Source organism: Lactuca saligna, chromosome 8 (assembly GCF_052625555.1).
Source record: "Lactuca saligna cultivar CGN05327 chromosome 8, ASM5262555v1, whole genome shotgun sequence".
Classification (NCBI taxonomy): Eukaryota; Viridiplantae; Streptophyta; class Magnoliopsida; order Asterales; family Asteraceae; genus Lactuca; species Lactuca saligna.
Genome location: NC_136424.1, coordinates 271404751 through 271421956, shown reverse-complemented (window position 1 = coordinate 271421956; position 17206 = coordinate 271404751). Strand labels below are relative to the sequence as shown.

Below are 17206 nucleotides of genomic sequence, written 5' to 3'. Positions count from 1 at the left end.
AAGGAATCCGAATTTGTCTACATAACATGGCCACTTAAACCGATAATCTGTTTGAGTTTATATAGTTCCTCCCAATTGTTTAATTGTTATATTTACAAAAATTAAAAAGTTTAATTTAATACGATTTAAAATTCATGAAAAAATAACGAAAAAAAAAAGCCAAAACTTTGTAACCAATTTTGTCGTTAATCCTTACTATAATGGAGCCAAAAAAACCTATAATCCTCCAGGCTAACTTGCGCTTCTTTCCATCTAAAGCTTGAGTTATCCCCAACTTCAACACAACATTCATCCTTCCAATCAAACAAAAGATCAGTCCCAACAAATTCAATGGATCGAAGTCACAAGTAACACCCCACCAAGCCAAGATAATCTTTCCAATTGCCCAAGTTCATCAACGATGTTGCCACGGATACTGTTATGCTTTCTAGGGTTAGTGTTAGGGTTTTCTCTGGAGTTTGGTGATGCTCTGAAGTTGCCTTTTAGGGTCAACGACGTCTTACCTGTTCTACCACGTCAAGTTTCATGGCCTGTTATGAACACTTTCGGCAGTGCCGTCGATTTGTTGCCATCGTTCGTCGGAACGATTTCCCCACATAACGGGTCAATTGGGTGGAAAGGTGCCTGTTTCTATGGCAATGACGCTCGTATGGACTTCACTGAAGGCGATGATCGTGGTTTGGGTGGCGGTGTTATCTATCTCAAGGTTCGTACATGTTCAATTAAAGTGGTCTATATCTCTATGATTCCTCAATTGGGAGTGAAGATATAGAGTAAAATTGTTTCTTTTGATCAATCGATCAGCTAATTCACTTGTCGATATCTGTTGACTTATTGATAATGGTTGCTTTCGTTTTTCATTCTACAGACATCAGATGCACACAGTTGGACATGTATGGATCTCTATGTTTTTGCAACACCTTACAGGATTACATGGGACTACTACTTCACAGCTCGTGAGCATACATTGACATTTGAATCGTGGGAAGAACCTGCTGAATTGGAATATGTAAGCTAATGTCCATTTCATTATCGTGATTTACTTAGTAACAATGTGATTGAATATACTATGTTGCATTCTTGTTTCTTAGGTAAAACAACATGGAATCTCAGTGTTTCTAATGCCTGCGGGAATGCTAGGGACCTTTGTTTCTTTAGTTGATGTTTTACCTCTGTTTTCAAACACGGGTTTTGGTCAGAATGCGAATCTTGCATTCTTGAAGAGTCACATGGGTGCATCTTTTGAGAAGAGGTCTCAGCCATGGAAGACAGTTATCAATCCGGTTGATGTCCATTCTGGTGATTTTTTAGCTGTTTCAAAGATTCGGGGAAGATGGGGTGGCTTTGAAACATTGGAGAAGTGGGTCACTGGCTCGTTTGCTGGTCATACAGCAGTTTGTTTGAAGGATGAATTTGGTAATCTTTGGGTTGGGGAATCGGGACACGAGAATGAAAAGGTATGGTGCTCTTCATCTTGAATCTTAAACCTTGAATCTTGAACTATATTAGTAAAAAACAATCCCCATAAAAATCTTGAATCTTTAATCTTTAATCTTGAATCTTGAATGATGAATCTCGAATTTTGAATCTTGAACTTGAATGATGAATCTTGTATCTTGAATCTTGAATGATGAATCTTGAATCTTGAATCTTGAATCTTGAATCTTGAATCTTGAATCTTGAATCATGAATCATGAATCTTGTATCTTGAATCTTTAATCTGTAATCTTTAATCTTTAATCTTTAATCATTAATTATGAATCTTGTATCTTGAATCTTTAATCTGTAATCTTTAATCTTTAATCTTTAATCTTGAATATTCAATCTTGAATCTTGAATCTTGAATCTTGGATGATGAATCTTGAATCTTGAATGATGAATCTTTAATCTTGAATCTTGAATGATGAATCTTGAATATTGAATCTTGAATCTTGAATCTTGAATCTTGGATGATGAATCTTGAATCTTGAATGATGAATCTTTAATCTTGAATCTTGTAGGGTGAGGAAATTATTGTGACGATTCCTTGGGATGAATGGTGGAATTTAGCACTAAAGGACGATTCTAACCCTCAAATAGCTTTATTACCATTACATCCCGATGTTCGTGCAAAATGGAACAATAGTGCAGCATGGGAATATGCTCAAAGCATGTCTGGGAAGCCATACGGTTATCACAACATGATTTTCAGTTGGATTGATACTATTGGTGACAACTATCCACCACCTCTTGATGCTCACTTGGTATGTGCTTCTTATCTTTGTCACTGTACACAAAAAGACATGAATGCCCCTCTCACATGTATCTGGTTTCAGGTGATTTCTGTCATGTCTATGTGGACTAGAATGCAGCCTGCATATGCTGCAAATATGTGGAATGAAGCCCTAAATATACGTCTTGGAACAGAGGTAAAAAAAAAAAAATAGCAAATCTTGAGGTTCATTTTCTCTTTTAGATGACATATATGCAAATAATGTTAAAACTTTTTGAAACATTTAACAGGATTTGGATTTGTATGGGATTCTTGAAGAAACAGAAAAACGAGGCATGTCCTTTGATGAGTTGCTAACAATCCCAGAAAATGATGAATGGATTTACAGTGATGGGAAATCAACAACTTGTGTTGCATTCATTCTACAAATGTATAAAGCAGCTGGAGTTTTCGGATCTGTTTCTGATTCTATTCAAGTCACCGAATTCACTGTAAGAACCCTAACTCATTCTCTCATAATCTAATCTTCATTCATGTTATTGCAATAAAAACTATTTTTTTTACAGATTCGTGATGCGTATATGCTGAAAATCTTTGAGAGCAACAACACACGGCTACCGAAGTGGTGCAACAATGGTGATGATCACCTTCCGTTTTGCCAAATTCTTGGTGAGTATAGAATGGAACTCCCTTTATACAACACCTTACAACCGTATGCCAAAATGAATGAAAATTGCCCTTCTCTTCCTCCATTGTACAATAGGCCTTCTCTTTGCTAGAATCTAGAATTGTGTATATTGTTCATAGTACTTTCGTTGATGTTTTCGTGTGTTTTAGTTTGAAATTAAAAAAAAAAAAAAAAAAAAAAAAAAAAAAAGTCGAACTTGTTCAAATAGTTAAAAGTTTGTCATACATATTGGTGTTGATTAGTGAGTATTCGCTATGTTGTAGTTTGAAAAATCTATTAGATTATAACGATGTCATCCGAGTACAAAATATGCTAGGGTTTATATTTTTCATAAGTATAATGTCCTAATAAGAAAAAGAAACTGAAAGTATACTGCTATAATTGGGGGGGATCACACGATCGGTTGTCTGTTCCATGACAAATACGATGGATCTCCGAGGCGTCGTGGGCGGAAGACGTATAGAAGTATGAAGTTTATTGCCATAAATAAACATAAACCACCAACCGAAATATACGCGATCCCTAGAAAATCATTTTTGCCACCAATCCATGTAGTTGTTGAAAGGACAAGCTTTTTTCTTCCGCCAAATCGATACGTGTTGTAGTTGTTCTCAACTTCGGCAGTGATCGTCTCGTGTGCGTCTAAATCAGTGTTTATTTTCCCGTATAGCTTTCGAAACTTGGGTAACGCTGCGGTTCTCATCCAAACTATAAGATCTTCTTGCTTGCTCAACTGAAACAAAACGAATGCAAATGTTACTCTATGAGTTTTTAAATGTAGTTTCGTGCTACTCTGTGAAAATGGTTGCTTTTCTAACAATCTCTATTGAGTTGACACGTATTTAAGTATATATAACAGTCTGCTCGGTAGCTGATATAAAGCCTAATGCATACTACGAGACAAATCAACATTGGAGTTGGAACTTTTTATTATGCGGCTTGCAAGGCTTGAACTTTTGAATATTTCTACAAACATACAACCCCGTCCTGAGAGAATCATGTTATATTAGGTGTTAGGTTTGAACACTGGAACTTTTCTACAACTATACCATCTTAGAATCATAGATACTACACTTAAGAGAAAGTTTAGTGCAACTCAAAATTTTACTTACTGGTATGCTGTCGTCTAGCTTCGCGCCACCGATTAAGGGTCCATTTTGGAAATTTTTTGGATACACATCCGAACCAAACTTGGCTTCCATGTCACTTTTCCACGCAATGCCCTTCTTATCAATGTCTATCGCTTTGCCTCGGGACGATAATTTATAAGTGTCATTAAACAAACTCCAAGCAATAAGTCCACAAGGAACAATCGGTTTATTATCGGTAGTGTAATCTATCGGGAAACAATTTTGTGTGTCGCCTTCGGCCTGTGGGTCTCGCAACTGTTTATCACTTTTGCTTTTCACGAATCTGAAAACCAGCTAAACAAATGAAGTAATCGAACATAAGGAAACAAAATCTGAAAGATAGTTGACTTACCGACGATGATTCTGATAAAAGTTCTCTAGCTGATAATATACGAAGATTGGGGCAACCATCTTTTTTGGTACTCTTATAGTCCGTGTGCACGTTTTCTTTTCATTAGGGTTTTGAATATATGACTCAGCTTTTTGAGTATAGGCATCGGGGATACATGCTTCATCATAACGGTCAATGATTTCAACCACACTATCAGATGCCGCAAGGGCTAAAAGCCCGGTTGGGATGAAAAGTGCACCGATTATTATGAACGTTGTGATCACCCATCCCGGGGTTAAGATTGGTTTCCATGCGGGAAGTTCTTGTTGTGAGAATTTTGAATATTTAGGTTTTTTTGAGTTTTTGTTTTTCTGATCCATTTTTTTTGAGTTTTTGATGAAGATGAAGATCCTAATCCATTCTACGATTGTTAAGCTATGAATCTTGAAATGATTCTATTCGGGATGAGAGAAATGTATGAGGGTGATTTGATTAACCTTCTTTTAGGATAAAATCGTCTTAACAATTTGTCTAAATTTCTTACCGTGGACAGGAAATTTAGGAGATGTGAGAATCAATGTTGAATCAAAGTCGGTTGAGTCAAATCCACATATTTTAGAACGATATATGTATGTATATGGACGTGTTTATGTTTAAAAAAATAAATAAATAAATAAAAAAAAAAAAAAAAAAAAAAAATCATTGGATGATTGAAATATTATATTTAATTTGTTTAGAATGTAGATTGCTGAAACCAGAAATAAAATAATAATAATGTAGATGTGACCAACACATCCTTAAATACTCTAGATAAATAATCAAATTTTGATTGATTCATAAGTCATAGATTTATTTTATTTTTGTTAAAGCAAAAAATCTATACATACCAGCATAATATCATAATATGGAACTAGAGATGCACAAAACCCGAATCCGATCCGGTTCCGCTTACGTCATCAAGAATCCGATCCGGTCAAAATCCGATCCGAATGCGGTCAAAATCCGATCCAGATCCGGTCAAATCCGAATTCGATTCTAATCCGGTTTAAACCGATTTTAAGCGGATTTTGGGGTGGATTTGGATCCGGTTTTTAGCAAATCCGGTTTACGATCCGGTATCAAATCCGATTTGAAATGTAGGATTAGGATCCGATTGAAAATCCGGTTTTTCCGATCCGATATGGTTTGGTCAAAATTGGTTTTGACCCATTCCGGTTTCGGATTAGATTTGGTTTTGAATAGTGAAACCGGTTTTGAATAATGAAATACACTGGTCAGCAATATCAAAGCCCGTATAGTCTTCAAAACTTTACAAGGAAACTAAACTTGTCACATAATTGTATATTGAACAAAAAATCAATAAGTATAAGTGCAAATTACATAAATTACATCATATTGTCATGTTTTTATCCAAAATGTAATCCTATTATTACTTTTATATTAATTACGTTAACATTTTTTGGGTTAATTATACAAAAGACCATATAATTTGACGTTTTTTTATTTAAATATAATTTTTATTTGCTTTTTACAGTTTGATCATAACATCTAAATTTTGATTATCAAGTTTATCCTATTAATCCTAAACTCTAAATCCTATGAAACTAAAAAAAACAAGCATATGATTATTTGATTGGCCCTGCCATTCCAAAGTCCTTATTCGTAACCCCAATTAATTGATGATGTTTGATTAAATTTTAAATTTAAATTTCTAATAGTGACATTTTGAGAATGTTATGTTAAAATATGAGAAATTTACAAAAATAGCCATTTACACTAATGATATTACAAAAATAGCCAAAAAAAATCGAAATTACAAAAATAACCACCCATTTCGCAGATGAGAAGGTCCCATCTGCGAAATGGGCTTCTCATCTGCGAAAGTACAAGTGCCTAAAGCACAGTTGTGCTTTAGGCACTTGTACTTTCGCAGGTGGCCTTTTTTTTTTTTTTTTTTTAAATTTTTTGCTGTATATATAGGGGTTATTTCGCAGATGGAATAGGTCCATCTGCGAAATCCTCTGATTGTATCTGCGAAATCGTGTTTTTTTTTGAATTTTTTTTTTTTTTAGGTTGACTATGAAATGGTTTGTTTTGACTATGAAATCAGGTTGCTATATAAATAGTTTTGTAGAAAAAATATCATTTTGGTTGTTATTTGTTTAGGAACTCTCTCTACAATTTTCTCAAAAAATGATTGAATATATGGTTTGTCTTGTAACCGGTGGGAGATGGCAAGTTAATGGAACTAATCTGGAATACATATGTCCACAGGGAGGTATTTCTGAACTTGCTTTGATATTTTCTGAGTATATTAGTTATAGTGATTTTGTATCTTTGGTAAGAAGCAAAATTGGTTTGTTAGACAAATATAGAATTAGTCTTCGTTTCCACCATCCTGAATTAAATTATTATATAGCTATAGTTGAAGACATGGATGTTAGAATGTTGATAAACGTAATAAAATGTAGTGGAGGAAGGGCTGTGAAAGTGTTTGTGGTGGTTGATGAAGTTGAGGAGGTTAATGGGGCTGGTGAAATTGGAAACCAAGTTGTTGGTAATTTATGCAGTTATAAAGGGAGCAACGATCCGATAGGTACTTACAATACTCCTAGTGTACCTCAGTTTCACAGTGTTGCTGAAAATGTTAATGTTAGTTATTCACCTATTCACTATGTGGAACCTGAGAATTACAAGTCTGTTGGGGATGATGATGTTGGTGCATATCTTAATCATATGGGTGGTCGTTGTGATGATGTTGCCGAACAAGAAGTTAAACTTATGAATAGGCGTGTGGTAGATAAAACAAAAAAGAAAAAAAAATCAAGTAAAAAAAATGAAAAAAATCATGTTTACGGGCATTATGTTGATGTTGGTGATGTATGTTTAGATATAAGCGAGCTACAAAGCAATTCCGATAGAGATGAGTTGGGTGATGAAGTTAAAGCTAAGTTTCCCGATAACATTTTTCATGGTATGCCCCCTGTACCAGCATGGCCAGTTGATATTAATGAAGATATCCCAACACAGATGGTAGACATGAATCTTCAAAAGATTCAATGTGAGAGTATATTTAAGAACAAAGAACTTTTAAAGCGGTGTATTGGTAAAAAAATGTCTTCGAGAAGGTTTCCAGACGAGGACAAGTAGATCCACCAAATCAAGGTATGAAGCTGTGTGTGTTTCGAAAAATTGTTCTTGGTTACTAAGAGCAAAAGCAATTAAAAATTCTGATGGTCTTTTCCAAGTGAATAAATTTGTTGATGTACACACATGTTCTTCAACATTGTTGCAACCTAATCATCGACAAGCAAACAAATATGTTTTGGGTGAATATGTTGCTGATGTTTTGGCTGAAGACTATAGTAGAGTGTATCGGGGAAAAGAAATTGTTAACGATATGAATGCTCAATTGAATATCAATATCTCATACCATCAGGCATGGCGTGCGAAGCAATATGCATTGTTGTCGTTAAGGGGTTCGAAAGAGGATTCTTTTACCAAACTTCCGGCGTATTGTCACAACTTGGCCAAACATAATCCGGGTACTGTCACACATATTAAAACAGATGTTGATGACCGCTTTGAGTTTCTGTACGTCGCACTCGGTTGCTCGGTTAGTATTATCATATTATATTAATTTTTAATTTATATTTTGGTGTATTTGAATAGATATACAATGTATGGTAGGTACGCGCTTTTGTCAATTTTTGTAAACCGACCCTAGTAGTAGATGGAGCTCACCTGAAGGGCGAGTTCAAAGGTACCATGTTACTTGCAGTTACTAAGGATGGACAAAACCAAATATTACCGGTTGCATATGGTATATGCAAAAATGAGTGTACCGATTCTTGGACATGGTTTTTTCAAAAACTACGTGATTGCATAGGAAATATGCAGGAGCTTACAATTATATCTGATAGGTCTCCATCTATAGCAACATCCGTTGCCAACATTTTTCCTCACGCTCATCATGGAATATGTGGTGTCCATTTGTATTTCAACGTAGTCTCTAGATTCGGCAAGAGTAAGACGGTTAAAGGAATTTTTTGGGAGGCGTGTAGGGCGTACACAGTTGATGCTTTTGATGCCGCCATGGATGTTATGAAAAAGACAAAAGAACCAGTATGGGAGTATTTGAAAAGTATAAATCCAGAAACTTGGTCCAGAGCACATTTTAAAGGGAACCGATACAATCTTATGTCGTCCAACAGTGCGGAGTCTATAAATGCATTATCTAGACACGCGCGTAAGGTGCCAATACTTATGTTGATCGATTTTTTTCGTGCTACAATGCAACAATGGTGGTTTCAAAGACGTAACTTTGCAGGTATTAAGTAAATTTTTAATATTAATGTTTTATTAATTTTGATGTTATTGATCTTAACTTCTTCATTTTGGCTCTTTTTTTAGCGGAAGCAACAACAATTCTTACCCCTTTGGCGGATGAAATTGTAAAAGAGAACAAGAAAAGTTTTAGCAAATGGGATGTTCGCATGATCTCTAATACGAAATGCGAGGTAAAAAAGGGGGCACAAAATGTGATTGTTGATTTCAAACATATGACATGTACATGTAGGCATTGGCAACTTGATGGGATACCTTGTGGTCATGTCATAAGATGTTTAACAGTGAACAATTACGAAGACTGCTCGAGGTATGCATTAAATGCTTACTTTACCGAAACACTGAGGAAAACATATGAGGAATCAATAAACCCTCTGCCAAAGCCATCCGAATGGGAGATCCCCGATGATTTGATGATTGTTAAGCCACCAATAATGGATAAACGTCAGGCAGGCAGGCCAAGAAACACAGACCGCATTCCATCCCAAGGCGAGGGTCCAATTATAAAAGAGTGTTCTACATGTGGTCAAATTGGACACACGAGAAATAATTGTACTGGAAGGGCGTTTGGTAGCGGAGCACGTCACATAATTTCTACTGCAGAAATGGCATTTAATATTGGTGGTTCAGCGAGTTGCTCACAAACCTATAACGCTGATTTTGATATAAAACATCCTTGAAATGAAGAGTATTGACGAGTTGTTAACTTATTATGTATTGTAATATTTTTATTAAATCTTACAAGACGTTGCTATGCTTTCATATTTTTGTTTAGTTTGTTGATTGTATCAATTAGTGAAGACTTTATATTAAAAAATATAGTTTGCAGATTTTTTTAACAGTTACAACATGTTATTTAAAAAAACAACAAACGATCCTTTTGCAACCTAATCTGTAAGTAATTTTAAAACTCAGGGAACTGCAACGGGTACTTATCTTTCTCCATTGTTATATAGTCATCCCTAATTATCGTTTTGTCTTCGAAACGATCCTTTTTAACCATAATGTGTATCAACTGCTCATCCTTCTCAGCAAGCCGTTTTTCAGTGGTGTAAAAAAATGGTCTACCAAATCACAATAATAACAATCAACTTCGTTGCATGAGCAAATTTCGATTTTGTGAGAGGAAGTCATAATAAAGTCGATATTGTATTAAACTAGACAGTAATGACAAGTCCAACTTTGAAATGACTAGAGATAAATTACAGTTTGACATGACAAAACACTGTAGTAACCTGTATAGATAGACAGTAATGACAAGTCACTGTAGTAACCTGCACATAAAAGTGGGGCCCTTAAGGGACAAGAGATAAATTACAGTTTGACATGACAAAACACTGCATAAAGCTGAAAATCGTAGTCCAAATATAACCATTTCGTAGTCAAAGTATTAATTGATAGTCTATTTACTTATATAAATAGATGTTCACGATATAATAACCAAACACCCGAATCACCTAAACGAAACGAATTCCCATTATTAGAAATGTCGTCGAACGCAGCAAGTTCTACGAATGAAGTACCTGGTTCCAATTCTGACAGGCCATGGACGACAAACGAGGTGTTAGTTCTAACACAATGCTGGCTAAGTGTTAAGGAAGGTGTGTGTTTACTTTCTCCCCCGCATTGCCTAATTGGTGATGAATGGAGTCGCATCACATCTTTGTTTAACCATGAGATGGGAGAAGGGCAAAAAAGAGAAAAATCAGATGTTGTTACTAAGTGGACGGATGTAAAGGAACAAGTGACATGGTTCAATCGAGCATGTGGTTATGCGAAACGTAACAATGTTCGTTATCGTGACGAAGAAGAGTTCTTGGAAGTTGTTACAGAGTTTTATATCTGTCAGCATGACGGCAGAGACTTCGAATATGAGGAAGTTTGGAAGGTTGTTAGAGATAAACAATATTTCAAGTAGACGGTTGTATCTTGTGTTAAGAATAACCAATGGACTTGTGTTTTACGTTAATGCTTTGTTCGTATTATGTCGTTGTTTTTCATGTAATTGTTGTGATGTTTTTAATGGTTCATGGAATCCTTGTTACTAATGTATTCTAATATATTGTGATAACTAATGCAATGACCATTTATTAACTCAAGTTAATCATACGAGTTGCTCACATAATAAACTAAAATACATTTTTTATAAAAGAAATACATACGAAATACATAAATAATACATGAAAATAACCTAGTACTCAAATAATAAACTAAAATAGATTCTAAACAAACGAGATATATTTCAAAATATTCCAAGGGGCTTCAAACTGGAATTCCAACCCGTTACTTAATGACTTGTATTCTTCCTTAGCAGCTTCCAAGATAACCTCCTCAGTAGCATTTAAACGGGTGTCGTCAATTTTGGTATAAAGATCGTTGAATAATAGAACTTTGGTTTTCATTTCATACCATCTTGCTAATATGTCTAGTTCTTCACGATCGTTTGTTGTAGCCCTTTGGTTTTCAACATTGAAAATTTTGGTTAAACGGGTCCAAAACATTGGATCGTTCAACTTGCTTGTCTCGTACACATGAATATAAGCATGTGTAAGAACCAAGAACTCTTCATTGCTCCATGATATAGAACTCATTTTGATTGAAACTAACAGAGTGGAATATAAAAAAACAATTTTTGAACAGCAGTATTGGTTTATTTAATAAAGTATTTGTGTAACATAAGATCAATTTATAGTACTTTCTACACAATTCGCAGTCCAATCTTCTAATATGTCTGCATTTCATAGTCAAAATTAACTGACGAACGCAGTGTACTATACTAATAACATAACAGAGCACTGTTTGAGTTGACAAGTCATCCCCGGACGAATGACAACACAATACATTGCTGCTTGAATTGACAAGCCATTGCAGCAGCAAATGAAGGAGTCGTTATAAATAGATTTTAATATGCGTTGTACTTGTTTCGTATTACTTCCATCCCTGCAATTATGGACTCACCACATTCATGGAGGAACGCAGAGGAGGTCGCTTTGGTTCAAGCTTGGATTATAACTGTAGAGGAGGATTTTCCACCGGGTCCCCCACAAGTTCGTGCTGGATCATTTTGGTCTCGTGTCTGTCATTTGTTTCACCATTTAATGGGGCGTAGTCAATATCGAAGAAGAAAAGATGTCAAAGCCAAGTTTCACGGATAACTAATACATAACACGAAACTAATACATAATACTACATAACATATAAAGGTGCTACATGAATAACTACTGCATTGAGGGAGGTAACAGGACCACCGTTTCATTTGGTATTTCCCAATGCACATGCGATGGTATTGTATTCACCAACTCAGATCCATATGCAAGTCGATACACATGCTGCTCCAATGCATATAGCCGTTTCAACACCTCGTCTAGCTTGTGTTTCCCACTGCTCCGACCTCTACCATGAGAGCGACCACTGGACGACATACTAGACGAAGATTCGTCTTGTCTCCTAAAATGGTCCCGTACTGGGGATGGAACTGCTTTCCCTTCATCATATACATACTCTTGAAATGACATATAATAAAAAGATGTCATCTCATCATCACCCGGTAGCATGTTTTGTCTTGGTGGTACCCCCGCCTAAAAAATTAAACATATTAAAAATGCATATAAAAGTATAATAATCAACTTTATTAATATTAAACGAATTAATTTTAAACCTGCATCTTTGACCAAATTTTGTTCACGTCCACCCATTTCATTTTTTTTGTTCCGGTCCATCGTTTCATTCGAGGCAAGTCTTTATTTTTTCTCGATGCAAATCCACATGCACGAACAGCCGGAATCATCTCATATATCCATATCTACAATTTTTTTACAAGAATTACAGTAATAAAGGTTAAAATTAAAATATAAAAAAAACAATAAAACAATTTAAATATAAGAAAATTTTTATACCCTTATTGGAGCCGTAAATCCTGAGACCGAGTACTTTAAAATTTTACCACCCTCAGAAACTGATAAATTTTTGTGTATCTTATTCCATGTATCTTCAAGGTCAACATAGGTAAAATCCCAGAGATAGCTACCCCAAGAGAAGCTAACAAAACAAAAAAACAAAATTGATTATTATATAAATTATAACTTTAATAAAATAGAATTTTTAACGTAAACAAAATATACCTATTCCAGTGATCCAAATTCTCAGCCAAATAAAACCAATCTTCTGGCACCCGATCGTTAACTTCTTTACCCAAAAAACCTTCACACAAAATGTATATCAAACATACTCTAACTGCATCAACATCGTCAAGTGCTAGGAATGTTCGATTTAAAATTAATCTTTTCAGGTCGCCTATTTTCACCGAACTATTAGTATGGTCCGGAAATAGCCGTTCACGAAGTAAACATCTTTTTTTACTGCTTATTAATTTTTCTGACCCTTTTCTCCCAATGTTTTTTGGATACTCCGCAAATTTGAAGCCGGTAATCAAACAAAACTCTTCCGGCCCATACACCATTTTCGTATTGCCTACTCGAAAATATAAACGTTTTATTCCATCTGGATATAAAACAGGGTCCGGCCGGATCTGATGAAGGAACATTTTATGAAACAATAATGCGTCCCCTTGTAAACGAGGGACATCAATAAAATAACCAAAGACAGTATCTCGGAAAATAGCACATCGGGTATCATCTAAAACTTCAAATACTTCCCATATGTTACTGCCACAGCCTTTTAAGTTCGCAAAGGCTTTCGTATTCATTAAACTAAAATAATGCTGCAGAAAAAACACAAAAACAAATTAGATAACTAAAAAATATTTTTTTTTAAAAATATATGATTACAAACTGCAAATAAAATTTCTTAATTACTAATATATATATTTCCCATAAAAAAACAATAACATACACATATATAAACAATTTCCCAAGTTATACAACTAATATATTAACGATAGAAAACAATATTCAACTTAAAAAATATATGATTACAAACTGCAAATACAATTTCTTAATTACTAATATATATATATATATATATATATATATATATATATATATATATATATATATATATATATATATATATATATATATATTTCCCATACAAAACAATAACATACACATATATAAACAATTTCCCAAGTTATACAACTAATATATAAACATTTTATACAAACAATTTCTAACAATATATATATAACACAAATTTTCAACTTATACAAATGTTTTACTTAAACGACAAACACAAACAATTTCTAACAATATATATAAAACAAATTTTCAACTAATACAAATGTTTTACTTATACGACAAACACAAACAATTTCTAACATTATATATACCACAAATTTTCAACTTATACAAACGTTATACCTATACGACAAATATATATACAAACGACTATTTTGCACTTTATATAAACAACTATACGATTAGAATATACAAGATTTCAGGTTATACAACAACTCAACAACTAAAAAAATATTAACCCTATCAAACACAACAAAATTAAACTTTTTTAACACATCCTTAATACAACAAATGATACAAAAAAAGAGATTGTTGACATTAAAAGAGTAAAAATCTAACCATATTTGCGGGATTGTTGACATAATCCTCCATTTTCTTCAAAAACTAGCAAAAAATCCGAGCTAAGCCAAAGTTAGAGAGAGTTTTTGTGTAGAGAAGGGTGAAAAATGAAGGAAAAAAAAACGTTTTTATAGTGAAATTAAGGGGATTTCGCAGATGAGAAGGCCCATTTCGCAGATGGGACCTTCTCATCTGCGAAATGGATGGTTATTTTTGTAATTTCGATTTTTTTTGGCTATTTTTGTAATATCATTAGTGTAAATGGCTATTTTTGTAAATTTCTCTTAAAATATTATTCTAAATTTAGATATTAATAGTTGAGCTTTTTTGTTTTAAAATATATTTATAATTTAGTAATGGTTATTTGATTACCATTTAACTATTTAAACGGACTTTTTAAAACCGAAAAATCTTGTAAAGTTAGGAAATGTTACAAACAACTAAAAACTAAACCAAAAACAAAACCAACCTAAAACTTAATTGTTTTACAACCATGTCATCCTTCCTAATAAATAAAAATATTTTTGTCATATATCACTATCTCGTTAATTTGGAAATATATTTTTTTGGTATTTTTGAATAATTGACTTTTTTATTTGTCATTTTCCGATTTTTTTTAATATTTTCTTAATTAACACATCATATTTACATCTCAATTAATAATTGTATTAATTGAAAATAACCAATAAATTACAATTTTAGTAATATAGTATTTAATATAATTTAATATAATTTTCTTTTAAATTTCAAATCTTAAATTTCTAATTTAAATAAAATTTTGTTTAAACTTTCATATTTAATTTTTTGTTTTATCTAACCCGTATAAGATATCGATCTCATACCTAGTTTTGATAATGAAGACGAACTCATCATTGTCTTAAAGATTCCAATAACTAAATCTTTTTTAGAAGTAACATTCAAAAAAATAAAGATAACAATATTCATTAACTAGAAACCTCAACAGATATAAAGAAAAAAGAAAATATTTTATTGGTCATTAAACAAGTCATGATTAGTATGGCCCATAGTTGTCAAAATCGCGATCCTTATCGTAGGATCGTACGATCCTACGATCCTAGGTATGAAAAACGATCCGGATCGTAAAAGGATCGTATTTGGGGTAGGATCGCAGGTAAGATCGTAAGATCGTAGGTAGGATCGTAGGATCGAGATCCGATCCGATCCTACCTTCCTTTGATTTTTTTTTTTTTTTTTTTTTTTTTTTTTTTTTTTTTTTGGTTTTTGCAAATGAAATTTTTTTTTACCACTTTATGCCTTTTATCCTTTACCAATCTACCATTTATCATTTTTTATTGTGATTTATGACTAATATTTTGAAGTTTTTATAACTTTTGAATGAAAAACTAAATGTTTGAAATAGTTTTCATGATTAAATATTATAAATTAAAATTATATTCTATTTTGTGGGATCTTAGGATCTCGATCCCGATCTTACGATCCCGATCTTGCAAACCCAAAATCGATCCTAGGTAGGATCCCGATCTTGACAACCTTGGTATGGCCTTCTTTATCGATTTTGGAAGGAAAAAAGAAGCTCGTAATATGCATTTATGAGTATATACATGTCGTGCGATTGAAATAAACGAAAAAACACATGCATCACGTGTGAGTGCAAATTATAATATAGAGTAAATTACCCGAATGGTCCCTGTGGTTTAGTGTAAATTACACACATGATCCCTAACTTATTTTTCTAACTCGGACTGTCCTCAACTTTTAATTATGTAACCCGCCACGTCCCTATTCTCACATTCCGTCAATTGTTTCCGTTAGACACCCCACGTGCCTTGCACGTTGGGGGTATAAAAGTCTTTTCACATATCCAATGTTATACCGCCAAGAAAAAAAGGACGTATCGTTGATCAACGTGATCAGACACAAGCTTCACAGACAAAATCCTTGAAAACCCTTGATCGAAAGAACCCTACATTTGAAAACGACGATGGCGCCTTGGAGGATACGTGCTACCATGGACGAGATTGACGTTACTCGTAGATATGGTAAGTGTTTACTCCCTCAATCAGTTAGTAACTTAAAAAGAAAAATGTGACTAACCAATCTTTCCGTGAATATACAACCGGACATCCGACGATATTCTCTGTCCGATTACACCATGGTGGACAGTTTACAAAGTTCCCTGGAAGAAAGTACATCAAAGGCAAGCAAAATTATGTTGATTTACTAGACATTGACACCTTTTCCATTCACGACATTGACGAGATGATGGAGGAACTTGGGCATATTGATTCAGATGAAACACTACTCTATTATCATTTCCTGAGACCATTTGGCGATTTGGATTTTGGGTTATTTGCTTTGGGTTCAGATCAGGATGTTCATCATCTGGGTACGTATGTTGCTAACCATAAGGTAATAGATGTATATATTGAGCATGGGAAAACAAATTTACATACTTATTCTATGTCCCCCAACCCTAGTAAGGTTAAAATTGTTGAAATTAAAGAGCCACCAGCTTGCTCCAAACAGTTGTTCTTGGAGTGGAATGACTCTCCAATTGAGCATGAGAGTGTTCCAGACCTAACAGAAGTTGAGAATGATAGTCATTTGGACAAAGAACCATCTTTGGTCGACCATATTGAATTTGAAATGAATGTAGAGAATGAGGATGATTATGATGGTAGTGGACACAACAATGGCAGTGGAAATGATGAGTTTGATGAAGATAGTGAGAGTGAAGATAGTGATTTTTTTATTGATGAGGACAATCTCATACACGATGTTGATGTGGATATGAAAGATTTCCATATGAACATTGACAAGGATGTAGAATGGGTTGGAGGTTCTTCTAAAAGTAATGTACCTGAAGATACACAGCAAGGTGACTTAGAAGTGATCAACACAGAGGTTTTGTTGTCTGGGTCTTCATCAGATGAGGCAAATGATGGTAAGCGAAGGAAAACTATTAGGGCCATACATAGGGCT

The 17206-nt window shown here is 34.0% G+C and overlaps 3 protein-coding genes across 3 annotated transcripts; 2 read left to right on the top strand and 1 right to left on the bottom strand.

Moving 5' to 3' along the window:
• The first annotated feature begins 218 nt into the window (after positions 1 to 218).
• Positions 219 to 3172, top strand: LOC145009007 (uncharacterized). Its single transcript, XM_078967656.1, has 7 exons — positions 219 to 706; positions 869 to 1009; positions 1092 to 1457; positions 2001 to 2243; positions 2316 to 2408; positions 2503 to 2703; positions 2779 to 3172. Exons 1-7 carry the CDS (start codon positions 401 to 403, stop codon positions 2989 to 2991), a joined length of 1563 nt encoding a protein of 520 aa, XP_078823782.1. The 5' UTR covers positions 219 to 400; the 3' UTR covers positions 2992 to 3172.
• Positions 3044 to 4998, bottom strand: LOC145009009 (ALA-interacting subunit 1-like). Its single transcript, XM_078967657.1, has 3 exons — positions 4383 to 4998; positions 4013 to 4313; positions 3044 to 3633 (listed from the first exon to the last, which is right to left on the bottom strand). Exons 1-3 carry the CDS (start codon positions 4739 to 4741, stop codon positions 3292 to 3294), a joined length of 1002 nt encoding a protein of 333 aa, XP_078823783.1. The 5' UTR covers positions 4742 to 4998; the 3' UTR covers positions 3044 to 3291.
• A 2315-nt stretch (positions 4999 to 7313) lies between these two features.
• LOC145012654 (uncharacterized) lies at positions 7314 to 9482 on the top strand. Its single transcript, XM_078971449.1, has 3 exons — positions 7314 to 7977; positions 8052 to 8691; positions 8775 to 9482. Exons 1-3 carry the CDS (start codon positions 7762 to 7764, stop codon positions 9386 to 9388), a joined length of 1470 nt encoding a protein of 489 aa, XP_078827575.1. The 5' UTR covers positions 7314 to 7761; the 3' UTR covers positions 9389 to 9482.
• Positions 9483 to 17206: the final 7724 nt, after the last annotated feature.